We start from the raw sequence: 27,207 nt of genomic DNA, 5'->3' as shown, positions 1-27,207 counted from the left end.
TACAAATTCCCCTTCTTGCCTCCATGCTAGAAGGCACTTGATGCCTTCACCTCTGCTAGCTGCTGCTCCTTCCTGCTCCTAACCTAATGCAACTGTCATGGCAGTGGGGAAAGGTAATCCTATGAAAAGCACATGTAGTGCTTTCAATTCACATCACAGGTAATATGTGATTGTTGTTATGTTAAGATGCCTATTCTTCAACTGCAAAAGATGTACTGTTATTCTAAAATTGGATTGTAGCTAAAGGCATGACAGAATAATTGAATTGCCTCTCCCTTACCTAGCTAGAGCTCTCAGCTTCAATTTTACCTTAGCTACTTGCACCAGCTACATTCTGATAATGACTTGCTGCCACAGCCTCTGGGCAACTACAAATTGAGCCTGATGTGCAAATCTTGACTGTTCATATTGAGCTGCTGGAATGCTTTTTGCAAATCAACAGCATCCTGAATCCATCCATTTTCCCCCTGGTGAATTTCCACTGAGGTCTTTTCACCACAGCAAACTGGAGCAGCTGGCCTTGTCACCTGTACCAGCTGGAAGAGTGACCTAGGGAGGTCACTTGGCTGCTGAACCACTGGCCTGCTTTCCTTCGAGTTTAACCTTTGTATCTGTGAAGACTCATGAGTTTTGGGCTTGCTAGCATGAAGGTAACTCCTCTCTGCCTTGCCTTCCTCTCTGTCCTTGGGCAGCTCCATTTCTTTGGTATTAATTGTCTCAAACAAGATTTCCCCAGACACTTGGGCAGTTGTAGCATCAGCCAGTAATCCCCTAATTCCCTCGGACACCCGGGAGTCCCTTGTGTGCTGCTCTACAACTGCATTTTGCAAGTGTTGCACTCCTCCATGATACACCGAATCGATATTATGTGGTGATCAAAGACGCCCTTGTCCTCAGAGCAAATTCCAGCAGACTTCTGGTACTTTGCACAGGACACCAGAAATTGTAGCTGAAATTCTTAAGATGTCACTATCTAAAGCAAAAAGCCTTTGGAAATTAAACTTGTTTTCTCAAGGATGGCAGGCTTTGATACTTTGCTGAAATAATCAGCACAAAGCTTGTCCTGAAAGGTTAAGGGGTTCACCTACACTCTCACAAGAGGCACAGCAGCTATCACTGGTATTGGGGCTTTCTTATGTCATGCTGGGAATCTGTACAATCACAACTAATTACTCATAGTTAAATGAGAAAAATTTCTGGTTCTAACATCACTGCCAGTGTTATTGGGAAGCAAAGACTTCACCCCTCCTTTTTCACCTAAGAAATCTCTCAGCTGGGAGTTGCCAGACAACCTCTTTGAGAGGCTGGAACTAGATGATCTTTAAGGCCCCTTCCAACACAAGCCACTCTGTGGTTTTATGATTCTCTCCTTTTTAACTGCCTTTTCAAGTGTGATGTTGGTCTGTATTAGACAGCAGTGACTTCACTGAGGTTCACATAGCTACTAAGTAAAATCATATATCAGAAGTTCAGAAAAACTAGATCTGAGAAGATCCTTGTTAAAATGTCAATCGAAGAGGTGGGTGATCTAAGTGTAAAAGCTTCCCTGAAAACCACGTCAGGCATATAATAAAATGTTCAAGGTAGAGTTGTATCATCACCTGTGAGCATCCTGGCACCAAATCTTACCCGGCATCCTGAGCTGATGTTGATAACAATACTGAGTTCTTTATTCCTAGCATGGTGGTGATTCTCTAGGGGGCACAAAAGCCCATGTTTTATTCACAATTTTTATTTCACGAGATATTGCATGTTTTATTCACAATTTTGGGTGCTATGAGTGTTTTCAATATCTACCTTCTAGGAGAGGACCAGCAAGAATTGCTGAAAGACCTTTCAAACTTCACAGTTGCTCTAGGGGCCCCAATAAATAATGTCCACATTAAATAAATAATTTCTTTGGTCTACACCAAATAAACCACAAAGGTTCAGGTTTATACAATTTCTAGAAAGACTGAGTGTGGGTCCTGCTTCAGAAGAGTAAAAAGCATGCAAGTATCCCTGTAGTTGAACATGTCTGTGGATTCCAGGCTCCTTCGTGTGGCAGGAGGACATCAGCTTCTGTCCTGGTCACTCGACAGCCCAGCACTCAGGGGTCACCTTCCCTCGGGAGACTGTAGATCACCCGCATTTAAAGAGGAGATCCTGGTTTACAAGCAGCTTTCCGACCCTGGAGAGTACACTTTAATTGTAACAAGCTCACAGATCACTAGATGGCCTCGTAACCTCAGAGATTTGGGCAGACCCTGGCTTGGGCTCAGGTTTAAACCCCTGGCACCCCAAGTGCTGCAGAATCATCACCTCGGGAAATGCACAAGAGCCTTTCAAAAACGCAGCGCGAGAAATTTGGTACACTTTGTCCCACTGGGAACAACCTTTAGAACCTTTAGAAGCTGCTTGTATTGGCTAAATCCCAGCAGATGGGAGAGAGAGACTAGGTGGGAGCTGCTGGAGAGTTACAGGGGTCTCAGGGAGAGGTGAGCCTGTTTGGGGAGATCTCTGTGGTCCTTAGAAACTGGGGAATTGGAGGGGATGCAGGTGGGTTTGGTTCCTTGTCCCACACCAATGAGTCCCAGTCACTGTCACGTGAAAATGTGGCCACTTCGCGGCCTCGGAAGAACCACCAGCGTTTGTAGGTGTAGGTGTGTCTTACCTGCCACCGAGCTGTGCCCTCCTGAGGGACAGCAACAACACGGGAAGCCCCCTCTCTCCTGTCCCCACCGGAGAGGGTCTGGGGAGAGAAGCGAAGGGATCTTTGGAGCAGCAGAAATAGGAACGGGACGGATGGCCAGGCGGGACGGGAGCAGCGGAGGAGCGGGCAGAGGTCGCGCTGCCGAGGGGCAGAGCCGGCGCCGGGCGCTCTCTGGGCGGCCGCTGCCTGCGGTGGCTGCTGCCGTCTCCGAGAGGCTGGAGAGCTTTCCATGGGCCACACCGCACTGACAGCGCCCTTGATCTGATGTGCGAAGGGGGGAAAAAACCCCTCATTTTCCCTGCCGCTCAGCTGGGACGTGTGTTATCGCTCCTCTTCCCGCGCGGGTTTTTATCAACATTTTTAAACACGGGGCTACTTCACACTGACGCACGCCTTTCAGAAAAGCCTTTCGAACGCATTAGGAGCGGAGCTAGCCCACTGCACCGAGCAGGGCTCCGGACTCGGAGCGGGGCAGGCGCTGCAGGAGGGAAAGAGAAGCGGCCCGAGCTGCAGCGGCGGCGGTGCCGGCAGGCCCGGGCGCTCCGGCGCTGCCGCTTTAAGGGCGGGCGGGCGGCGGGAGCGCGGCCCGGCCCGGCCCGGCCCCGGCGCAGCGGCGGCGGCGGCAGCAGGTACGTGCGGGCCGGGCTCTCCGGCTGGCCCGGGCAGCGGGCCCGGCTGTCCCCTTGCCCCGGCCGGGAGCTGCCCGTGCTGCCGAGGCCTGCGGCCGCTTTGCCGGGCGGGCGGCGAGGGAGGCGCGGCGGCCCCGGCCGCTCGGCCCGCGGCGCGGGCGGCGTTTGCCTCCCTCACAGGAGCGGGCATCCCCGAGGGGAAGGTGGGGCGGGGTGGTTGGGCTTTGGAGGCTCTTGCTGCCAAAAAAAAAAAAAAAAAAAAAAAAAAAAAAAAAAAAAAAAATTGGGGTTTAGGGTTTTGGGGTTTTTTGGCGGGGGTGGGGAGGAGGTGAGGTTTTTCTTATGTGTTTTGCTCGGTTTTGTCTTCTGGTCCAAGTTCTACTTGCCCACTGTTACACAGTAGGATGAGCAGGCCAGTAGTGTCAAATGCAGGGATATGCACCCTGGTTTTATTCCCTGTAAGATGGACAGGCCAGGAGTGCCAAACAGAGGGATATCCATCCTGTTATCCATCCTGGTTTTATTACATGTAAGATGGACAGGCCAGGAGTGCCAAACAGAGGGATATCCATCCTGTTATCCATCCTGGTTTTATTACGTGTAAGATGGACAGGCCAGGAGTGCCAAACACAGGGATATCCATCCTGTTATCCATCCTCATTTTATTCCCTGTAAGATGGATGGGCCAGGAGTGTCACATATGGGGATATCCATCCTGTTATCCATCCTGGTTTTATTCCCTGTGAGACGGATGAGCCAGGAGTGTCAAACACAGGGATGTCCATCCTGATGCCCTCCCTCACTAAGCATTTAAGCTCAGTTTGGCATCTTGAATGCTGAGCTCTTGGCAGGTTTTTCTGTACCAATGATTAATTTCAGGACAGTAACCATCGTGACAAGCCATGCAAAATAAACACTACAGGATCTCAGCCCTGCTAATTTGCAACAATTCGTGGAGAAAAGCCAGCATACAACATTTGCTGACAAGATTTATCTCTCCAATTGATTGCAGTTAACATCATGCTTCCCTTAGGCAGATGAGGATTATAGAGATCTGCCTTCAAGAAGGAAGACATTTGCTAATTGCATTCATTAATTACATGGACTCTGCTGAATGGCATTCTCCAGTGTGGAAAAATGCAAAATGTTTGATCGTGTGTATTTATTTGTAATAGAAACATAAAGCCTTTAGCCAATGATTTAAACAAAGATTTAGTGGGAGCATCAGCCTAAAAAGCAAAGCGGGAAGTTCACAGCTTAAAGTTTTAGTAAGTGATGAAACTAAAGCCAGTACTTAAAGCAGAGGCCAGCACACAAGAAAAATACAGTTAAACATGTACGAATTTTATTCTAAAGAAACAGACAAATAAAAAAATAATAAATAAAAATAGACTAAAAAAGAAAAAAAAAAAGATCTAATTAATTACAAAGTGTTAAGACTGTTTCACTGACATACTCTTCCTGTTGTCCCTTTGTCTAGTTTTAAGGACAACCTGCACAGCTTGAAGTTGTCCATGATTCTTTTGTTGTGAAAAATTGTCAGGGCTGGGATGAAACTTGTTTTTCTTCATGCATTATTCTGCTGGTTTGTGAAAACCACTGCAGAAGAGAGAAGACAATTACAAAACAACGAGCTCAATTTCTTGTTTGTTTGTACTTGCAGTCTTGCTGTTGTAGAAGCACAGGCCTGAAATGCTTCTCTGGTCGTCAGTTTCAGGGGAGGTTCAAAGCTGTGCCCTGAAGCAAGGAAGTCTGAGTTATTGAAAAGAAATTAGAGAGCAAGGTGAGGAAGGAAAAAGGGTATGGAAATGCTAATGGATGGGTGAAGGAGATCTAAGCAGGGAGGCTGGAAAACATTTCCTCTCCCTTCAGGCCACTTCTTGCTGAGTGTACTCACAGGATCAGCATAGGAAAGGCCCAGGGTCTGCAAGAGAAGGTGGGTGAGTAAAGTTTGGTGATAAAGTGCTGAGAGGCTCTTCCTTTGCCTCTCAGTGCAGTACTGTGGCTCTCCACTCTCCATGCTCTTGATTCTTAAATGAGTCTAAACTCTGACATACCAATCTTTCATTCTTCTTCACTGCTTGAGTGAAGTGTACTACACACCTTGAGGGGTGTGACAAGGCCGTCCAGTCTGAATGTATCACCTTTTAAAAACTTAATTTAAATGTGTTTGATTCAGTTTCTCTCTTCAGACAGCTTGGAGCATGTTTATGTAGTGTCTCAGAGTGGGCTACAGGGATGGAGGTCTGCTTACTTCTGCAACTGACAGCATCCACGTGAGACTATTGCACCATAAGACTAACCAATCCTTTAAAATACAGGCTGAAATGTAATTAATTAGGACTACTCTGGTTAAGATCAGTTTTGGGTTTTTTTTCTATTTTTGTCAATTTTGGACCTGGCAGACTGATAAATTTTAGGGAGAGAGGAATTCCTTTAATTGCTTGCCTTTGAAAAAATACTTTTGTAAAAACATTCATCACCATTATAAAGCTGGTAATTAATGGTGTCTCTTCAAACAACCTAGTGATAACCACTGCTATGTCCACAGGCCCTGCAATGCCAGAGTCTTCCTGCAAAATCTGAAGATTCAGTGGAGGAACCTTAAATGGGAGTAGATTGCTGTGTGTGTATCTTCAGGGCAGAGGGAGAGACATGTTAGAAGGTTGCACATTCAATTTTTAGCTCTGTCAGCTGTCCTACTAACTGGTCATTTCACACTGGATAAGTTCAGAGTACTCTTCTGAATGTGTCTCTTGATAGCTTCTTCCTTGAATGCCATTTCTTTCAGACTTAAGACTGGGCAGGGGCCAGGCACAAGAGTACAGGGATCTCCTCTTCTTAAAGTCCCTGGTGGTGCAAAGCCCTGAAGTCACTAAAGAAACATCACTTACATGGCATTTTTCTCCTTTCAGGAATTGTCATCCATCACTATGAAAAACAACATCCTGTGAGTTAGTTTCAGGCTTTGTGCCTCATCACTTTCTTCAGATAAGCTGTGCTCTGAGCTCTGCTGAGGAAAGCTGGTGTCCTTGGGGAAGCATGGCCTGCCGTGGCTGGATGTGGCTCCTCCGTGCCAAGGGGTGGAGGAGCAGGAGGGGAGGCCCCTCTCTGTGCTGGAAGCGCTGCTGCCACTGGAGCTCAGGCAAGTCTCTGGACCCCGAGGTGAGAGCGTTTTTGGAGGAGAACACCGAGGTCACCAACAGTGGGCACCTCACACCAGAGATCCGGCTGCGCCTCCTCACCCCCCGCTGCAGGTTCTGGAGAGAAAAACCTGACCTGTGGCCTTATGGGGACCCATTCTGGGCAATTTACTGGCCAGGAGGCCAAGCCCTCTCCAGGTATGCAGCAAAATTCACCACAGCTGAGAAGTCCAGTGTGCCAGGATGTCAGAGCTGGTTCTGTTTGTAGCAATTCCTAGTGATGTGTGTTTGCCTATTATGGGTGCATTATCCATCCTCCCCTCTGCTTACACTGGAGTGTCCCAGTCTCTGCTGGCTGGCAGCGAGCTCCAGCACCTGTTGTGTAAAATAACTTGTGTCTTTTAAATACAAATTTGTTATAATCAGTGGCCACGCATGTGCTGACAACAGGGCTGAATTTGGATATATGGAAAGGCTGTGCAGATGCCATCAAAACCTAGTGAGGTGTTTAATTCGATCACTCCAAACAAGAGGATTGCTATTTTTGCATAACGTGTATGGGTTTTTTGTAGGATACAGACAGGAGTGTGGATGTGCCTCTGGTCTGTTGAGAAAAGTAGTTTAATGCTGATGCACTTGGAGTGTTGGTTAGCCTGAATAACTCTCCTCATCTGGGATTCAGCAGCCTTATTGTCGTGGCATTTTGTGGCTTTTAGTCGCATCAGAAGGCATATTTTGATTTTGGCTGCTGACTGTCAAAATGTCTTTAAGTGTTCCTGATTCAGAAGAACTAGAGTTCTTTTATTTTGTGAAATCAAATCTCTCATTTAAACAGCAGAAAAAAAAAAATCTTAATTTTTACAGCAGAGAACAAGCTGTCAGAGAGTCCCCACATAGATGAAAGGGAAGAATCTGAATTGGGGCGTTACTGTTTTTCTGCAAGAAAGCATAAATAAGAAGGCAGTTTTGACCAGGTAAAAGATGAGTCTTACTGTTAAATTATGAGTTGATTATGCCATGTAGATGAGCTAGAGTGCTCCTAAACATGGGTATATAAAATAATTAGTTAATCTCTTAATTTTCTTATAATATGATTTATATGCTCAGATATTTGGGTAGCAATAATAATTACCTGGCATTTCACTACTTTATTGTCTTACTGTTTATGCACTGGTTTGATGTATTAAGAAATGTCAGAAATCAGTTGCATAATTTGGAAGAGTAAAAAGGGAGCACAAAACCATATGGTTGCCTCCGTAACTGTCCTCCTATCACAGCTGGCGTTTCCACAGCATCAGGAGTCTCCTGTTTCAAGCCACTCTTGGTTTAATCCAAGATTCCTCATTAACCCAGGAGGGCAGAGACACTGTGTGCACTGTGCCAGGGGATACAGCAGCATCCAGCTGTCCTGAGTCACCACAACCAGCAGCAACTCAGTAACCACTCAGCTGGAAACAAGGCGTTTGCAGCATTAGGGCCACATCATGCTCTACACAAATTACTAATGGAAAGCCTGGTCAATCCCAGTGGGGCTCCTAGAAAGGAGAAACACAGCACCTCTGTGGAGATCCCACGCCTGTCCTTGGTCCTGGTGGTAAACTAGGGGCTGTACTTAGGGGAGTGATGGCCTTGGGGGAATGCTGTTAAACATCTGAGCTGCCGAGCCTGGACACAAATGTCCTGCACTTGACAAGCTTACTAGGCCTCTTGGTGCCATTCCTGCTGGTGCTTCCAGGCCCAGACATTTCCATCCATCCATTCCCAGTGTACACCAATCTCAACATTTCTGTGACAGTCATCTACACTGGAGTCCCCCTGCAAAGGCTGTGCTTACCTCTAGCCCTCTGTGAAGAGTCAGCCATCTCTCTCCCAGTCAGAAGATAAGACAAATGTAGAATCCTTTCTTATTTCTACTTCAAAAGAAGTTATGGAAATTGGTAGTAAAATTATGGCAGTTTGCAGTAATTAATTTCATCCAGGGCTCTTCTCCCTGACACCAGGGGCTTTCCCCTTAACAAAAAAATTTAATTTCATGGTAGTTGTTAAAGTTTTGAACCCTCTGCAATACTTACATTATGATTCATAGTATTTAACAATAACTGCTACTTGCCTTCTGTCAGTTCTTCACTTCCAGCCTAAAGGTCTTTCAGGATTTCTCTTGGCAGGTGTCAGCAATTAGATGAAGATACCCTTTCTTTCTGCTCACCACAGTTCTATTCTTTTTCTCATTGCTACTCAGGAACAACACTAAGCAGTCTCAAAGTACTTGCATCTCTATCTGCATGGCTCAGGGAAAGAAAGAGGAGAAATTCCTCTTCCAAGCAGTTGCATAAGCAGTGTTTCAGATTGGTGGGGAGGCACCACATTCACTGTGAACACACGTTTTTTTCAGTCAGATTGCTTTTAATTTCTACAAATCCTTATTTCACCATTTCTCGTGCATTCTGATGTGCATTGTAGAAGTGTCTACCTATCAGTTTGTGTCTACTTAACTGATAAGCTCACCTGTCAGAGAATAAGCTGATTTTGCTTACTTGCCTGAATTTCTTTTTGTTTATGGGTGGGGGAGGACACTGAGGGAGAAAAATTATGGTTCTTGATTTTTATATCATCTGAGACAAATGAGGAGTTCTGGGGCAGCTGCACATGTGGAACAGTGTTAAGGTACCACACTTCATTATATGTTTGGCAAGAAACTCTTATGCAGTGTACTGTAAACCTGAAAAATTTGCATGATCTTGTTCACTGCTTTAACAGCTTTTCTTTTTCAGGTATATTTTAGATAATCCACGTGTGGTTAAAGGGCGATCAGTTCTGGATCTTGGAAGTGGATGTGGAGCAACAGCAATAGCTGCTGTGATGAGCGGTGCATCCCAAGTCCTTGCCAATGATATTGACCCTAGTAAGGCTTTTTTTCACCTCTGTGTAAAGATACTTACTAATTTTTAAAGCACCTTTAACATGGACTTTTCTTTGCTCCATTTGGGAGAAATTCAAGTTCCAAACAGAATCCTAAGAATGTTAAAAAGAGAATGGGTTTTGCCAGTACTGAGGCTGGGTTGTACCACCTCTCTTGGCCCAGGTATATCTCCATCGCTCCTTAGAACAAACAGCAAACTTTCTGTCAAGTGTTGCCCATACACCAGCACAGCTGGTTTGGATGAGAGCTCCAAGCAGCAAGCAGCAAGTTGGCTTCTCTGTAGGACCACATCATTTTCCTGTACTCTTATGTACATCAGGGCCTAGACTTTGCCTTTTTCCTCCAAGCTTTGTCTTTCCATAACTGACTTACGAATACAGTTTATTCATAATTTAATTACTCATTAGTTAGGAAGGAAGTATATCCATAGATTAGGGCAGTTATTATATTCTACTTCAATGCCATGATTGGTTTCCAGTGGTATCCATTCTAGGAAAACTTTTTCCCTGTGTCATGGTGTAAGGAGGATAAAATTTCATCACTTCATGCTAGATTTTGACTCATAATAAAAACTGTGGAAGCCCCCTAGACAGGATGAACAACAACATTTAAGAGATGAAACTGAAAGATTTCATCACAGAAATATGTAAGAGGACTGAATAGCAGAATCCTAAAATGTAACTTTAATTTTCCTTTGACTTTTCTTCAGTTGCAGGAATGGCAATGATCTTGAACTGTGAACTGAACCACCTGAATCCCTTCCCCATCACCATTAAGAACATCATTAATTCAGAGGCTGGCAACTGGGACCTCATAGTTCTAGGAGATATGTTTTATGATGAACAACTTGCTGATGGTCTGCATCACTGGCTGCAGAAGTGCATCAGGATTCACCAGACTGAAGTGCTGATTGGTGACCCTGGCAGACATCAGTTTTTAAGCCACAGCATTCGCAGTCAGCTGCACAAAGTTATAGAATATTCACTGCCTGAGTCTACGAGACAAGAAAACTACGGGCTAACATCAAGTATTGTCTGGAGTTATCAGCCCTCAAACAGCTTAGATGATTCTTGAAGCTGCCTTTCTATGGGATTTTTTCTCACTTGATTGGCTTTTTGCTGGTATATAACATGAAAATGGGAATTAAACAGGGAACATTATCTGTTAAAGCAGCTTACTGTACCTTCACTGGACTGATTTCAATCATACTAACTGACGCTTTTGCTCAATTTTATGTAAAAGCTACATGCAAACTGTATTCAAAGGGACCTGCACTGAAGTGCAGATCTACAGACAACTTACATGTAGGAGTTTGCATGCTTGATGTTTCCCATGTGTATTTGTGTCTTGGTGACATTACTGTGAAACGTTTTGGATGTCCAGCATACTGCTGTGGGGAGAGGGCTGTGGCTGAAGGACTACTGCACTGCTTCCACAGGTTCTGCAGCTAATTTATAGAAAATTTCTAAATATAGAAAATTATTGCTGTCCTCCATCAAATTCTCCAGTAGATTTTTAGCTCATAATATGCTCAACTTGAAGTGCCTTGCTCTTTTTCTGGGTATCTCTTCTGAATGTCAAAGTAACTAATTTAAATCTCCTCCTTTCCCTCTGTAATTAAAATTTCCTCTTCCTTGAAACTGACAGAGTGATTATGTAGGAGTTGCACCCAAATCTAAACTCTGCTTCTTGACTGCCAGCCAGTGTAAAATCTTTAATAAATGGAAAGTGAATAAATAGTACCAGCTATGGGGTAACTGTAACTTCATTCCCTTGAGAGTGGGGTTAAATGATCTACATTCCCTACATTACCCTTTGCAAGGGTAAACCAGGCAATCTGTCACCTCGGGAAGCTGCTGAGGGATGAAGAATCTTTACTTCTCTGACAAACAGAGGGTAACGAAATAAAAACAGGGAATGCAAGTCTGATATAATTATTTTGCTCTTCTCCTGAGGAGATGCTGGGAAAACTCCAGAATCATTCTCAGTTTTATCTGCCAACTAGAACCAGTTTCATCTGCCAAACATGGCACAAAAAAAAAAATCTGATCCTCAGGTTAGATGCTGTAACTATGGCCATTTGAAGAAAAAACCAATCTTTTCAGAGCAGTCTTACAGGAAGTGTCAATTTTAGTAGTCAATTATGAAGTAGTAGTGATGGGGAGCTCATAACTGCACCATAGACCACTGTGCAGTGGTGCCAGGTGCTGTAGTGAAAGCTTACAAATGTGAAATAATGTGTGGTACTCACTCAGAAAACCATGGTATTCATGAAGTAGGAGGTTTAGGAGTATAGTCAGACATACATGGTTCTATAATCCAACAAGTTTTCAGAACTCTCCAAACAGCCAACTTCCAAACTTTAATCTTCGTAACAGTATGTGAATATTCTGCAAGGCTCACAACAATAACAATGTCCAAACAATAGAGAATATGAAGTGGCAAGCACATCCATGAGGTTCTTCTCCCACTTCACCCAGTGCCTGTAAACATTTGTTGAAAATTACTGTGAACCAAAAAACATTCCAGTAGAGTTATGCAAATACTAAAAACATAAGGGCAGACTCAAGCTCTAACGGTGAAGGATTTAAATTTAACTTACATTAAACTTTCAAACCTAAAATTAAAGTGTTACCTTGTTGCAGTGTTGCACAGCTTTTTAAGCACCACGTGAGGATGTACCACTAAATTACACATAGAGAAGAGGCTGTAGGGGAAGATGGTAAATCTACAGGCACACTTAAGGACACAGTACAAGCTGCATTTGCCTTCAACATGACAAATCCAAGGCTATATTAGCAAGGAGAAAAAGGACAACTCTGCCATGAGGTTAGCAGTAGCATTGTTTCACAGAGCTGCCTAAAGAGCTGTATGATTCAATATCAAAAACAGTGCAACACAGATTTATTGTCCCAGAGTTCAAAGGAATGATGGGACCTGACTGATCCCAGGGATTCCACAGGGCATAAAAATAAACTACTCCTCAGCAAATAAAAAAAAAAAGGAAATAAAACCTGGTAGATTAGGTTATTAGGCCTCTATCTGGTGCAAGGATTTGCTGCAGTGACAGCTGTCAGATGCTTGTGGCTACTGTAGCAAAATCAACTCCTTGCACCAACGGTTTGTACTGGTGCAGTTACACCCACAGGGATTACAGGAAAATATTCATCACTGGGCTGAGCCATGAAACAAGAGTAAGGGATTTAGGTGATGGTCTTGGAAAAATAAACTTTCACTGACACCTGAACAACTTTTCTAAATAGTCTTGCACTTCCATAAACCATATAATCAACAGAAGAATAAAAATTATTGTTGGACATCATAATATAATTTAATATTGGCAACAAAAATGACCTTCCATGCAATTAGACCTGAACTTTAAATAGATTAATATAAGACTGGTTTATTTCTGCAATGCTTAGGTGTGGCTATGACAACAGTTAAATGGTAAAGTAAACATATTCCTTATGGTTGCCTAAACTCTTTAGGTTTCCAGATGTCATCAAATCCATGTTAGACCACCATAGCTAAACCCTTCTACTTCCAGATCCAGAGGAAGAACCCAGTGGGCTCCACGCCCTTATAAAGCTAAAATGACTGGCATTAAGGAGCTTAATGCAGAAATCATAGAACTCTGACTAGAGGTTATGCTGGTTCAAGAAAGCCAAGGAACATGACTTATAATTGTGATGAGAGCACTGCTTCATCATGTAATAAACTCACTCTACAGTTCAAAAATTATTTTTAATATTACTATAACTGAACAATAAATTTATTGATATTTTCAGCTTCCGGGGACCACTGGATATGTACTGAACTGCATACAGCAGAACACACTCTACCATCCTGAGATTTATGTGCTCAGACGCTACATTTGGTCCTATTTCACTCACAGATACACTTATGAGTACCAGTGTTTTGTTCCCTAAAAGGATTTTCATGTAGAAACCCAGGCAAAAGCCAGGGCAAATTAAATATTTGCCCATATATAAAATCCTATTCTTGGTCACGGCTACTACTCTGAAATTTGTAAAGTCACCATAGCAATTCCAAAGCAAGTTTATGTTTACACATTCACAGGCTGTACTTTTGGGTGTGTAAAAATCCAGCAAGTATTTGATGATAAGGAAGAAGAGAAACCTGCAGCATCAGTAACATCAGAAGAAAGGTACCTAAGTTTTTTACTCCAGACCTAGCAAAAGTACATGGTGAAAGGAGATTCTTTGTTACTACTGAAAGGACATTTGTATCACTGTTAATGTCACCTCCATTCACCAGTTCTGGCTGTTGATTTTTGTTAGATTCAACTCCCAACTTCACAGACACTGCTGTGTGTCAATATTACATTTGAGCTGGGTACTTTTAATTTTAAGTACCACCCCAGAATACAAACTCAGAACACACACTTGCCTAAACTGGGTTTGTGGCTAAATTGCTAAAGGATACTAAATAGCAGCCAAATCCAGCACTTCAGGAAGCCTGAGCAACGGCCCTGTAATATTAATTATAGTTTAACTTTCCTCTCAATGAAGTGTGATCAATGCAAAGACAGACAGGGCTCCAAGGAAAGACAATGAGGAAGCCTTGGCTCACAGGCAAGGACTGGAATGGCAATGGAGACCTCCAGTGGGAAGCAGGAGGGATGCAACCTGGTGGAACCAAAGTCACCAGCTAGTTCTCCAAGGTGCTTGTTTACTGAAGGAGCTCTCCACCTGTAAACTTGACACTCACATGTACTGGATAAATAATCAGTAAACAGTCCACGTTAGCTGCTTGATTTTGTTTGATATGATGAGCTGCTCTAAAGCATCTCGGGACCGATCTGAAAAAGAACAAAGGAATTTCTTGTTATTCATTCAGAATATAAAGGTGGTATTTGGAATAGGCACACACAGTAAAGGAATTCTGTATCTGCATTTATATTTCTTTTGCTATCACAGTATGACACGTCAGATACATCTGTAGTAATCCAAACCCTCTTGGTTCTTTTTCCAATCACCTAACTGAAAAGCATCACCAACCAACAGAAGTTAAAACACCCATAGGCTGTCCTACTCCATTCCACCATTTCTCGAACGGATGCTGTTCCTCACTTTTGGAATAGCGTAGGGGTTTAACATGCTAATATTTTTCTGAAGTCTTTGGGTCTTCATCAGCATGCTGAAGGGGAAAAAAATATGATTTCCAAACAAACAAAAAAAACCCTCTCTGAAGGCTGCTACCACATTTCAAAGCAAAACTCCCACTTTGCTTTGAAAATCTCAGTGTACAATGATTATTTTATCCAATAAGTTATTATTTGTTTGGGATTACTTATGGACTACAGTGTGCTTTTCAGAAAGCAAGAAGGTATGATTAGCAAGTAATTACCTTCTTGTGATTAGACATACCTGTTATCAGTGGGCATCCATGGAATAGAAAAATGTGTATCTTGGGACAACAAGTAAGGACGGCTTCCACAGCGATGTCCGTCAGATTCACACAGCGCTCCATGTGGATCTCCTGTTAGGAAAACAGGAATGACAACAGCCTGTCAGAGCACCCAGAGTTTTAGAGGCAAAGCTTTCCTTTGCCTAACCCATTTCAGAAATCCCCAGCCAGAAGGAATTATGACCTCTGTGCACTGACCTCATACGTGGTCCTGTACAGGGCAGGAAAATACCCTAAGGAAAAATAAGACAGCTTTTCTGTAAAGAGTCTAAACTAAAAACATGAAATGTAAGAGCCTGAGATGAGAGATGTGGGACTCCAGGCAGTTCTTCAAAATGCTGTTTATTGTATAGGAGAGGCTACAGCAGTTTCAGGTCGTGGGTAACAGAACCATGCCTACAGCTGCCAGCTACAGCTCATAGGCAAGCCTGAAGCCGCTTTACTTCTGGTTACAATGCATTATATATTCTTCTTTGCTGAGCATCTTAATGCATAACAACCAATCAGCATCATACACAATACCTTTACTATTACCTACAGCCTATCACAACAACCATCATTACCACATTACAGTCATTACTATCCAACCACATGAGTTAGTATGTTACAGTTTAAGCTTAAAGTTGTTTTTCTGTTTTCTTGCAGTGGAAAATTCTTAGACCTTTTTTCTACTTGCCACATCAGCATGTTGGTGTGCCTATGGCATCTTTCTTCTTTTCCTAAGACCTATTTCTGCTTGGTAAAAACATCTTTTTTGTTTGTGCTCAACATATCCTTTGCTCTAGTCATAAAACCTCCCTCCAGCTTGACTTAAACTTTGCTTTCTTAGTTGTCCAGTAATGACTGGCTCAGCAATTCTCAATTTAAAAATCTATTGTTCTTCTATATCAAAACTTGCTTCCATCTCTATTCTGTTCTCAGGTTCTACATTCAGAGAGCTTTCTGCCAAGCATACATATCTGTGAAACTTTCTTGTCAAACTTTCATCTTTTCCAACATCAAAGGTGAGTTTTCTCAACACACACATAGCACTCAAGACATCTGAGTAAGCTCTTCAATGAGATTCCACAGTGTTTGAGTCCCATCACTTTGCCTATGACATTCTCCTACTTGGCTGTCCAGGAGAACAGAACCCAAACTAAATTCTGGTGTTTCCCGAATTTTCCCAAAACATCCTCTGCTGAAGTTTCTGGTATTTCTATTTATCTACATAGCTCCTAAAAGAAATCAAAGAACTTCTTCAAGATTAGACTAAACCCTGCTCTTTTCTTAATTTCTCTGCAGCTGTACAACTACTGCCTCTTGTACATGCTAGGAAAAGATGAAAAGCAGAATAACAAAACAGGTCATTACCAACTTTTTTCCCCACCTCTGAATTGTCTTACTTATCAATAAATATAACATATAAGAAGAAATGTGGAAAAAAGACCATCAAATCTAGTGAAATTAGGATTTGGTAAAATATACTTTGGAGATAGTAGGATAAAAGAAAAAAAGCCATTGTCTTATTGCAAAGTCTTTCCAATTTATAAACTCCCAGGATCTCGAAAGAGGACAGAAATGAAAGTCAGTCAGTAAAAATCCTCCCTCAGAAGTAATGCTGCTGATAATAGTAATTATAATTTTAAAATGCAGGTATTTTCCTTTGTTCATCCTTTTGTCATTAGGTTAAGTCTGTTACCTTTAAATTCTTTGAACATGTTCCACTCACTAGTGCTACAACGCCATCATCTGTTACCTGTGGGAAAAACCACAATGGATTAAAGCTCAATTTTTTCAAGCACAGCTATTTAGATGCAAAAATTAATTTATTCACTCCCTGCAGTCAGTGAATACACTTAACACTACAGTATTTTCTTCCTAGCTAAACTAGTAGAAAAAATTATCCAAGGTAGGTGTTTTTCATTCTATTAAATACAGTTTCTTCTTCCTGCCACCTGATCCAGCCTGGCTTTCTGCAAGGATACTTCCAACTGTGTAACTGTTATTTCTGCAGGTTCCTTGTCTCATTTAACAGTGGGTACACTAATATGGTCAGAGCACTTTAAATTTATAGGTTGAAAAAGCATTTTTGCTCTACCTCGACCAGTTTGGGTTGGGGAAAAAAGTAATCATAGCAGAAAAGTTAAAAAAAAAAAAAAGTATAAACATGTAGTTACTGAAGAAGCTTTTGCCTCATTTAAAATACACACAGGGAAACAGCTATTTTCTATAAAGGAAGAGAGGCAAGGAAATAAAAAAGCAATGAAGTAAGTCTGAAGAAATGAGAGTTAAATGGTAATAAATAAAAATTACCAAATGAAATATTAAGACTCTTTTGATACCCTACTTCCAGAAAAATCAAAAGAAGAACAGCATCTTAAATAAGAACCTCCTACATGATTTCCAGACTGACATTTCATTTCAATGCTCAGTACTGGACTCACATTCAACATAATTACTCACCATCAGTGTCAATTGAACGCTACACTTACTGCAAAAAACCTTTCCCTCGCTTCATTATCTCCCTGTAATTATGAAATATGTTACAGGATTGCTTTTGCAGCTCGTCTCCCCCTTCTCATGCTAAACACTGTTGTTAAATCTTCTTCCCTGCCATTTCTGACATTTAAAATGTCATTCTTTCAGTGTTGACTCTGTAATACAACTCTGACAAGCACAATCACTCCTAAAATATCATTTAATTATGGTGTGTTTACTCCTACTAGGAGCTTGTATTGTTTGACATCCTAGATTATTACCCACATCCGTTTGTCCTAACTGAAAGCATGCAATAATCTGTCCAAGATTCTACTTTCTTTAAATGGAATATTTTGGATTGCTTTACAACTTAAAGAAAATTATTGCACTAAATAAGTATACTAAAAAAAACCCCAAGGTAGATTCTAACAGAATTCTTTCATTCACCATACATGCTCTAATACCAAAACATGTATTTTTCCAGTCACTAATAAGCAATATATACCTTTCCTTTTCCTAAAGAGGCAGAAATTAGAAATAAACTAGGGTCCTAAATCTTGTCAAGGGTAAAGCTACAACGATCCCCTTTGAACTTTATCATGACAATCTTAAAAAAGAAACAAACGAAAGTCAATTGTCCAATTGCCACTGTAGCTACCTGAGTAGATGAGAAGTCCACGCTGTGAAGAAATTTGCAGTTTTCTCCGAGTGCCTGCAGAGATGCATCCATGATGCCTGAGCAGCTGCCCAAGTTCACTATTTGTAGGAATTGGCAGTTGAGTGCAAGAGCCAGAACTCCACTGTCAGTTATATCACAGCACCTTTTGAAAGATGCTTCACGCAGGTAGGGACAGGATAAGGCCAGTGCTGTGACTCCTGCCAAAGAAACAACACTTGAAAGAGTTATTCGTTCTCTAACATAACCACCATGCTGAGTCCAAAGGCTTTGGAACAAGTTTTGAGGAAGGAATAATTAAGATAAAGTGGAAAACATGTCGAGCACAGCACGGTTTTAGCAGAAATCTAGCAGGAGAGTAACCTGATAGCTCTCTCCTAAATAATTAGTGCTCTAGGCCTGAAATTTACACTGCTGGAGAGACTTTTAATTAGTACTGGGGTAGCATTGGGGATTTCTTTTTTAAGCAATATTTACCCTAGATATATTCTTTGAAATTTATTCCAATCTAACAAGAAAAATAAGCCAGAAATAAGATCCCAGTTATCTGTGCACAGATAACACACCTTCTGAAGTAATTCCAAATCTGCTCTCCTTGCAAGAATTTAAGTTGATTTTTTTCAGCTGCTTGCAGTTATAAAGCTGCAATAATGCATTATCTGAAATATCACAGTCTCGGAGGTCCAGAGACTCCACAGCAGGGTGCAATACCTGGAATGAAAACCCACCATTTCAGTCAAACTCTGCTATGCCATCAAACACGTGCATTTTAACAGCAAGTACTCGTAATATTAGACAGCACATAGAAGTTTGCAATAGAGGGTGGGATTACCAGTCCTAGGAACTAAAAACCAAAGAAAATCTGGTCCGTTTGTGCAACAGTTCAGCTCCTACAGCATGAACTGTTTCTGTGACATATGGAGCAGGAACACACTAATGCTGCCACCTAAACAATGGAGATGCAATCTTGGTGGTTCACTTGCTACATGTGTACCCAGGACAATGCCCTCACACTTGCTTGCAAAACTCTGGGGACAGAAATCTGCAGTGCAAAACAAAAAAAAAACACTGACTTTGATCAAAACTTCAACCTACATAACAGATAAGAGTGATATTTGGAAGGCATTTTCCCCTAAAGTATTTTTCTCACCCACACACTCTCTTTTGCTCATAAACAAGCACTCTCATTACCATACCATGAAGAGGTACCAAATCCTCATTAAATGGGATCTTTCACTCCCACAAGACCCAGACTGGAATTTTTGTGAAATCTTTCCCAAGAGAATATTTATGAAAGTTAGACCCAAAGCAGTGGAAGGCATCAGATTTTAGTAACAATAGCCAGATACTCCCCTCAGCTTGTCACTCCCACCCTTAACTCCCAGAGATAGAAACACAAGTTTCCATAAACTAGCAAAGATAACAGCACAGCTGATAGACTTGTTAAAAGCCTATTCCTCCTGTTGTTCACTCTAACAATGCACTATAAACACAATACAAGGCAAACTGGCTGCTTTACAAATATATAAGATTTTGAGATAGACAAAGGCTTGTCTGGATGCAGCACACAAAAAATACATTTAAAAATAAAGGCTTATATTCTGTGGACACTTGCTGAATGGCTTTATAAAACTTGATGGTAAAAGGGATTTAGAATAAGGAGTTTGGCATGCATGTGGATAGCTGCTCCAAGCAAAAAGCAGAGTAAGGGAGGAAAAGATGCATGGTAACACAAATTTGGACAAGAATACGGAGGTAAGAGATTAAATAAAAGTATACACAAAGTACAGATTAACAGAATTTCAACTGAAATTTAACTTCAAGCAAAATTCTTTAAAAGAAACTCTGAAAAACGGAGGAAAAACATGAAGGACAAGAATAAAAATAAATTTTTATTCTGGAAATAAACTAGAGACCTTAATTTACAGCCTTTTCTGCTGTCTGCAAACTGCTAGCAAAGAAAGCTAAGGTTTAATATGCCCAGGTGATTTATTAAAAAATATGGATATTGATCTAGTACCGATCTCCAACTGCGATGGACAAAAAGAAGATAGAAAGTGTGTGTTTATTGTGGGATAGCTCCCAAATGCACACCGCCATTTACAGGTGATTGCAGAGTCCTTTCATCTATACAAGTATTGAATACCCAAAATACAAATACATATTCATAACTTTGGTACATCCCATTCCCTGCTTCATATGGTAATTACTCCAAGAGCCATTAAGCATGTGCAGTTTGTTCCTTGAAATGGGTCGGTGGTCCCTTTCATGGGGAGGGGTCCCAAAATGAGGAAGGAAATGAAGTCTTCCTCATTCTGACCTTTCTACCTTTTCAATGCAAATATGACAAATGAAGCCTTGGTAGAACTCCTACTCCCCGTCTTCAATTGGTTTCAGAACAGAGGAGGCCCAAAATTGTCTTATGTTCCTAAAAGCAATTTATCCGTTTCTATATTCTTCATTATAAACCCAGCTAACCAAACATTGTGTTGACAAGCAATCAATTATCAGTTAACTACTAATTCTTAACTTCATCAAGGCTTACCCATTTATTTTAATTAACTCAAATAAAGCTTATCTCTAACTAAAATCTTAGCTCCTCTAAAATCTCTAAATTCCTTAAAGTTTATGTCTCACAGGGAAAATGATGACAACTAAGGATATAACTGCAGCAAATTGCAGGAACAGAGAAAGGAAAAACACATGAAAAAAGAACCAGAGCAGAATTTCCCAGAGTCACATGGAAAATAGGCTCCAAGAGAAGGTACTGATGAACTGCTGAATGAAGACAAATACAGAGGAGACTTTAGAAAGAGACAGCAGAAAAGTCTGTAAATTAAGGTCTCTAGTTTATTTCCAGACTAAAAATATCCTAATGGATTTTGTGCATTCATATACACACGACCACATGGCTATAATTATATAATCTGTTATTATGTTTTGAAATTATTCCTTACTGAAAAGCTAGACTAAACCAGATTTTGTCCAGTCAATTTTTCCAAAGAACTAGATTTTTACTCAAACACTTACTTTGTGTAAGCACAAAATCATTTTATCTAAAGCTAAATTGTTTTGTTTGTAAGTTTTCCACAGTGCTTCTGCCTCTACTCTTGGCTCCACTATCATGACTCTGAGAAACTGAAAATATTTGTCTCTTGAGTTACAGGTCTATGCAGGAATGCACTGGGAGTCATTCATTTTCTGTTTCACCAAGGCCAACCTTTAGCTTCCTTCAATTCTCACGCCTCCCTGTGAGGCTGAACAAGATAACAGTAAACAGACAGCAAAACAGATGTGCCCCTGAATTTACAGCTGAAGAAATGTCATTAACTGGTGTCATTCTGAAACACTGGCACACATCAGGGTGCAAAAGGGATGGGATCATTTGAACTATTGATTCCTAGCTCTGCCATCATTATATTTCAAGGAACCAAAATTTAAATTAATTATTTGGAGATTATGTGCTTAGTGTCAACAGAATTCTAACAAGCTGCTGAAATCCTTTATATTATATATATATATATATAAAATAAATTATGCAGGAGCATCTCGAAACGCACTTCACTCAGGAAAAGACTGGTGTGCAAGAAAGGCTACTTTCCTCTCCCAAAACAGACAGCATAGCTTTGAATGGATTCTTACCTCACTGATATTTGCATCAGTTATTTGCCCTTGCCTACTCATTAATTTGATCAGTTTATCCTTTATATTGGGTGGCAATGACTTAATATCTGCAGAGTATCTGGAAAGGTTCTTTGTCAAACACTGAAGGCATCTGAAATAAAGGAAAGTTACAATACAGTCAAAAATAGGCATTACATGGTAGAACTAGAACAATCAATCCATATATTGTCATCTTCTGCACCCAGCCATGGTTCCCTCAGACCTTATCAGTTTCAGCTGTTCCATGTTACCACTGATGCAGCTGTTGCCCTTCGGGGTCAAGCTGATCCTTCTGTGAAACTGTTCCCTAAGCAGCTGAAGGCAAAAATCAGCCCCTCAACCATTTTTTTTATGCGCCTTGCTCAAGCTGTCTCTGAAATTCGCAGTTGTAGTGTGAGCTGTTAAATGTCTGATCTGAATGAAAACCCCCTTGACTAAAACTCTGAGGACACAGAAATAACACTGCCAGGACAAGTGGCTGAGTGCAGGGGGCAGCAGCAGCCTGGAGTAATGCCAAATTAAATTTAGCATATAACCACAGCTCTGGAATCCCTACAGGTAACCGGTTTTGCAACAAAACTTTGTCTGGCATCAGAATGCCACTAAACTGCAGGAAATTAAACCCACACCAAATAAAAACTTTAAAGACGCCAAAATATTAATGCATTATAATCTGAAGGGTAGCACAGACTTAAGGCAGGAAAGAAGGAAGATTTCCAGCATGGAAGCACGTTTAAAAAACCACTGAAGTTCATAGAGCGTAGGATAAGCACCTCTAGCAGGTCACTGCAGAGGACACTGCATGGAGGATACATTTCAAGCAGAACCTGGGCAGTTAAACCCAGGCCTTGCCTGCAGACACCCCTATACACCCAAGCACACACCAGGACCACCTCTAACTCATTCCTGCACAGCTGTGCAAGAATTCCACACCTCCACAGACCTCTAACTCACTCCTGCAGAGATGTGCAAGAATTCCACACGTTCACAGAACCTCAGTGACTGCTGGATGAACTCAGCTGACGGATCAACAGAGAAGCCTGTACCAAGCTCTGCCTCAGTACATATAGGTTACACCATCCACATTCTGTTTTGAGATTAAACACCTTATCTATACACAGCATTCCTCTACTTGACTGCAGAAATTAAGAATACTTGTTTACCTCTGTTATGAATAAGGAGCTTGACTAGGCCAATATTCAAGCAGCAATCAATTTATTAATTAATATGGTAAAGTATGAGCAATACAGCGCTGGGTACAGTGGGGGAAGTTTTCCCTCCAGCTGCACACCGATGGTTGAGGCTTACAGGTATTTCTAGGGGTACACACACGCTTTCTCAGCAGTTTCTATTCCAAATTTTCACGTCACAATTCTATACACTATTGTGAGTTAGTTTTTCTCAGGATGTACCCCAGAAAGGAGTATCCCCAGATGGTGGGGTCCGACTTCTGAAAGAAGTTTCCCAGCTGGTGCGGTCCAGACTCCAGATGTGTGTCCACCTTTTAACTGCAAAGACTATAAATCTCATAACAGTGATGTCCAGCTTCCCTTGGTCGAAGCTATCAATCCTTGAGTTGATGTTCATCTTCCTTTCTCAAGCTGCTTTTTACTGTTTTGCTAAGGTGTTGAGATAAGCATGTTTCCTTTACATATATTCTAAAGCTATAGTTTCAAAGCTCCTTACTAAAAGCAATATTCTAAAATTATACTTCAAAAGGTTATTATTGCAAAGCTCTTCAAGGCTTAGCTACGTGCAGAAAGTTCCTGTCAAACAGCAACATCCTTAAAGCTTTAATTCAGATGCTATAATGGTTAATTGCAAACAAAGGATAGGTTCAAAGGCCTTCTTCCATGCTTTACTCCCTCGGTTATTTATTAGAATTTGTCTTTTAACTGTCCCATGATCAGTTTCCACACATATCACAATCACAAGTACACACGTTGCCTGTATGTACCTGACACGAAACATAACTTTGTATTTCACACCTCTAAAAAAAAAAAATCTCATCAAAGACAATAAACACACCATTTAGTATCATCTCTGAAGATGTGAACCTGCTCACAGGCAGATCTGTGCAACATGGTGAGCAGAAAGCAGGGGCTTGTCTCACTAATGCAGCTCCAAAAGGGGTGTCTAAATCTAAACCAACTGCTTGGTTCAAATCTGCAGAAAATACTCCAAACCCAATGCAGATACATGGAAATCAATGTGAGCTATGCCAACTCTAATCATGGCATATTCAATTTATCTTGAATGGTTATTAAGATTAATCATGATCTTTTCAAAAAGCTGGTTGATATTCTCATAATACAATACTGATCTGCAGTTTACACAATTAATCATTTAAATTATAAAGATTTTCACAGTAATTCTACTTTATAGGAAACTATAAAACACTTATTGGCTACACCATGGACTATTACCTTATCTTCAGTGCTTTAAGGTACAAATAACAATCTAACTGTACTCTTTGCTAGCTATTCTTCTTTTATCTTTCAAATGAAATATTTTATTCCTGTGCAGTTTCTCACTTCATCCAGAACACAAAGGAATTTGACATTGACAGATAATGCAGAGAATAGAAATTTTCAGTTCCCCTTTGGAGTTGCAAGATAAAGCTTAAAGACTAACTAGCAAATTACATAAAATAATAAAAAAGTAGACGCACAGGGTGCTAAATGTAGCTGCAACCAGTGGGTAAACAGACAATGAGAAATACAGTGGCTTTTGTGCAGAAGTTATGTAACAAGAAGCAACTGTGCATGTCCTAAGAAAAGTTCAAGGCAAAGTCACCCTTTACAACACTGGGGACACTTGGTGACCACCAGAGACCCCTTCAGACCCTCTAGGACCACAACAGGACTTCCAGTGAGATGTGGATGAGTGAAAATTAATTCTAGGAAAGTGCTGTTTATGTATTAGCCGGGAAGCATGCTTTAAAGAATACGTATGAGCACTATGGAATAAGCATCTCGTAAAGTGTCACGATATGCTCACTTAGAGGAAAAATCCTCCAAATGCATCCAGCTATTCAGTAAAGAATGCCTGCTTTTTAATACTTCAAATTGTGTAAGAAAACTTGTTTTCTAGCCAATTGCAGCATCAACATGGAGAAAAACTCAGAAGAAAACACCATTCAGTGGATTATGCGGGGCCAGGTGAAGCCAGGGATCCTCAGCCGTCCCTCCACACCCGGATCCGTCAAGGATCACATCCTGTTACGTTCCTGCCAAACCCCTGTCGCTCCCTGTCACCTGCCCTGTAACGCCTCCCGAAGGGGCGCCTCTGACGAACCCTGCCACCTGTCCCGCGGCTCCCGAGCGCTGCCGAGCCCGGCCCGCACCCACACTCGCTGCAGCCGCCGCACCGCCGCCGCCCGAGGCCCGCCGAGCCCTGTCCCCGGCCCGGAGCCCCTGGCAGGGCGGCCAGGCGGGAGCGTGTCGGGGCGGCACTCACAGGTCCAGGAGGAGCCGGACTTCCTCGCCGGCGCCGTCCCAGCTCATGGCAGCGAGCGGGGAATGCGGCGGGGCCCGAGGAACGCGGCGGGGAGCGGGGAAAGCGGGGCCGCCGGCCCGGCCCGGCGGTCGGTGCCGAGATGGCGGCGGGCGGCGGGCTGACGGGAGATGTAGTCCTGCTCCCGGCCCGCCTTGCGAGGGCTCCTGAAGCGGCCTGGAGCGCTGGAGCGCCCCGCAGCCGCAAAATCCGGCCTCTCGCTCCCCATCTCCAGAGCTTAATAGTTAGGAGGAAGTGTTCTCCCAAGCCTGGAAGAAGTACAGGAGAGCTGTGAGCCTTCAGGCAAGGCCTACAGTGGTTTTAAAGGCTCTTTCCTCCTTGCTGCCATCAGTGGAGGCATTCCACAGCACGGAGTTGCCTGATATCGCATCCATCTGCAGCGATAAGAGCCTGCTGTCTTCCAGCTCTTTCGTCCTGCAATTAATTTTGTCTTTGTTTTTGGGTTTTTTTGTGTTTATTTTTGTTTGTTTTTTGGTTTGGTTTGTGATTTTTATGTGTTAGGGGGGTTTTTTTGGTGTTTTTTTTTGTTTTGTTTTGTTTTGTTTTTTTGGTGGTTTTTTTTTTTTTTTTTGGGGGGTTTTCTTGATTCTTTTTATTTTCTTTTTTATATTTCTGCTTTGTCTTAGGTTGCAAATACAAGATGTGGCCGGGGGCATGTATTCTATTGCCATCTGTTAGAGGTCAGGCAGTTATCTTCTGTTAATTGGGCCACCTGTTACAACCAGGTGGGGCAGTTTTCTTTATCTCTTCCACAAGCCATCCTCCCTCCAAAATATCTTCTCTTAATGGGCCATTGAGTCTGCATGACATAACTGCATGACTGATAAAATTACATCATCACATTGAGAGATGTGCCCAGCGGGAGGAGCCAAGCATTCCTAACTGGATATGATCTGAGATTTGGAACAACAGAGACAGCCTTTTCCCACTGGCTTCCCAGAGGAGCAGCTTTCTTCTCCACTGGATTCCCAGAGGAAGGCCCATCTACACCATCACTACACCTTCAGAGGAAAACTACACCCTTCTACAGGATCACTGCTTCAACAGATGCTGATGCATGATGATGCTGCAAGGCCTACAAAATATATTTTATGTTTGGATGATTAGAAATATCCATTAGTAGGTGTTGTGAGTAATTTAGTAATTCGTGCTGGTTGAAACCGTATGTGTATGAAATATGTCCAAACTATAAAAATCTTAATAAACACCATAGTCGGGGACAGAGGGTGGCCACACGGGATGGTGAAATCACGGCTGGCAGCAGAGGAAGAGAAAGGAATTAACATAGGAACAAGACCTAGCCCGGCACAGGACAAAACCATAATCACTGGAATGACCAGGAGCCACCCAGCGATGATGGCCCATGAAGGTGTCCAGTCCAGATAATCAGAGCCATCAGGAACATACATCTGAGTGCCCGATTCCGGTAACCGAGTGACAACACACATCGCTTCCCGGATGAGGTTTTGTGCAGCACAGGACATAGAATGAAACCAACATGAATACGGGGGACATGGAAAGAAGACAATGAACTTAGCCTCGGGCTAGAAAAAGAGTGTGAAAATGGACTCTGCCATGGGGGCTTGATGCGATAGAGGTCAGGCCAGTGTTCACCCAGCTCCGATCCCGGGACTGGCGCTGTCTCTCGATTGTTGGCTGTCGGGACTGTACAGCGGTTGCAAATTAAATTCGTTTTTTTCGTTAAATTGGCTGGCTCGATTTTTACCTATAACAGTAGGTAATTGCATGATTCAAGTTGTACCATTATGATGAAAGCTATAAAACCCCCTAAAGAAAAGTTGCTTGTGTGTGACCAGTTTGACTGCGACACCTCATGCACATAATTGAATATTTGTCCTTGCAATCCTATTCAGTCATCATGAGCCAGTTACTGAAACAAAGGTCAACAGGCCAAACAATTTTTTTCTGTTAAAAACACATTTATTAGGCCAGTTGAGAGAAAACATTGGAGCCTGTTCTCTATGAAATGCTTCTCTAGAAGCATTTCTGTTCCATATAGATTTCAGTGGGTTTATACAGCATTTTTACCACATTTCCCACTTTCCCTTTTTGGTTAG

General features: G+C 42.1%; 2 protein-coding genes across 10 annotated transcripts; one reads left to right on the top strand and one right to left on the bottom strand.

Moving 5' to 3' along the window:
- The first annotated feature begins 2,456 nt into the window (after window positions 1-2,456).
- Window positions 2,457-11,126, top strand: ETFBKMT (electron transfer flavoprotein subunit beta lysine methyltransferase). 8 transcript variants are annotated; one of them, XM_038155682.1, is made up of 5 exons: window positions 3,231-3,321; window positions 4,985-5,104; window positions 6,237-6,662; window positions 9,236-9,366; window positions 10,094-11,126. In XM_038155682.1, exons 3-5 carry the CDS (start codon window positions 6,364-6,366, stop codon window positions 10,456-10,458), a joined length of 795 nt encoding a protein of 264 aa, XP_038011610.1. In that variant the 5' UTR covers window positions 3,231-3,321; window positions 4,985-5,104; window positions 6,237-6,363; the 3' UTR covers window positions 10,459-11,126. The 8 variants fall into 8 exon arrangements, with proteins under 8 accessions (XP_038011611.1, XP_038011606.1, XP_038011610.1 ...); XM_038155680.1 differs by having other exon boundaries at window positions 5,194-6,662; XM_038155683.1 differs by lacking the exons at window positions 3,231-3,321; window positions 4,985-5,104 and adding an exon at window positions 2,457-2,477.
- Window positions 11,127-11,711: 585 nt separating this feature from the next.
- AMN1 (antagonist of mitotic exit network 1 homolog) lies at window positions 11,712-25,632 on the bottom strand. Of its 2 annotated transcripts, XM_038155685.1 has the most exons (8): window positions 25,073-25,632; window positions 21,593-21,725; window positions 18,517-18,661; window positions 17,933-18,150; window positions 16,496-16,552; window positions 14,775-14,886; window positions 14,116-14,206; window positions 11,712-11,867 (listed from the first exon to the last, which is right to left on the bottom strand). In XM_038155685.1, exons 1-7 carry the CDS (start codon window positions 25,117-25,119, stop codon window positions 14,133-14,135), a joined length of 786 nt encoding a protein of 261 aa, XP_038011613.1. In that variant the 5' UTR covers window positions 25,120-25,632; the 3' UTR covers window positions 11,712-11,867; window positions 14,116-14,132. The 2 variants fall into 2 exon arrangements, with proteins under 2 accessions (XP_038011613.1, XP_038011612.1); XM_038155684.1 differs by having other exon boundaries at window positions 11,712-14,206; window positions 25,073-25,631.
- Between the last annotated feature and the right edge of the window lie 1,575 nt (window positions 25,633-27,207).

Source organism: Motacilla alba, chromosome 1A, assembly GCF_015832195.1.
Source record: "Motacilla alba alba isolate MOTALB_02 chromosome 1A, Motacilla_alba_V1.0_pri, whole genome shotgun sequence".
Taxonomy (NCBI): domain Eukaryota; kingdom Metazoa; phylum Chordata; class Aves; order Passeriformes; family Motacillidae; genus Motacilla; species Motacilla alba.
Note: the sequence above shows the minus strand (reverse complement) of the source record. Positions and strands in the feature narration are given on the sequence as shown.

Bases quoted from the DNA above. Each gene is read 5' to 3' on its own strand.
- ETFBKMT (XM_038155683.1), top strand. From the start codon at position 6,364: ATGGCCTGCCGTGGCTGGATGTGGCTCCTCCGTGCCAAGGGGTGGAGG. The intron at 6,663-9,235 runs GTATGCAGCAAA...TTTCTTTTTCAG, and splicing joins GGAGGCCAAGCCCTCTCCAG to GTATATTTTAGATAATCCAC. The intron at 9,367-10,093 runs GTAAGGCTTTTT...ACTTTTCTTCAG, and splicing joins TGCCAATGATATTGACCCTA to TTGCAGGAATGGCAATGATC.
- AMN1 (XM_038155685.1), bottom strand. From the start codon at position 25,119: ATGAGCTGGGACGGCGCCGGCGAGGAAGTCCGGCTCCTCCTGGACCT. The intron at 18,662-21,592 runs GTAAGAATCCAT...TTTTCATTCCAG, and splicing joins CTGATGCAAATATCAGTGAG to GTATTGCACCCTGCTGTGGA. The intron at 18,151-18,516 runs GTGTGTTATCTG...TTTCTTTGGCAG, and splicing joins ATTTGGAATTACTTCAGAAG to GAGTCACAGCACTGGCCTTA.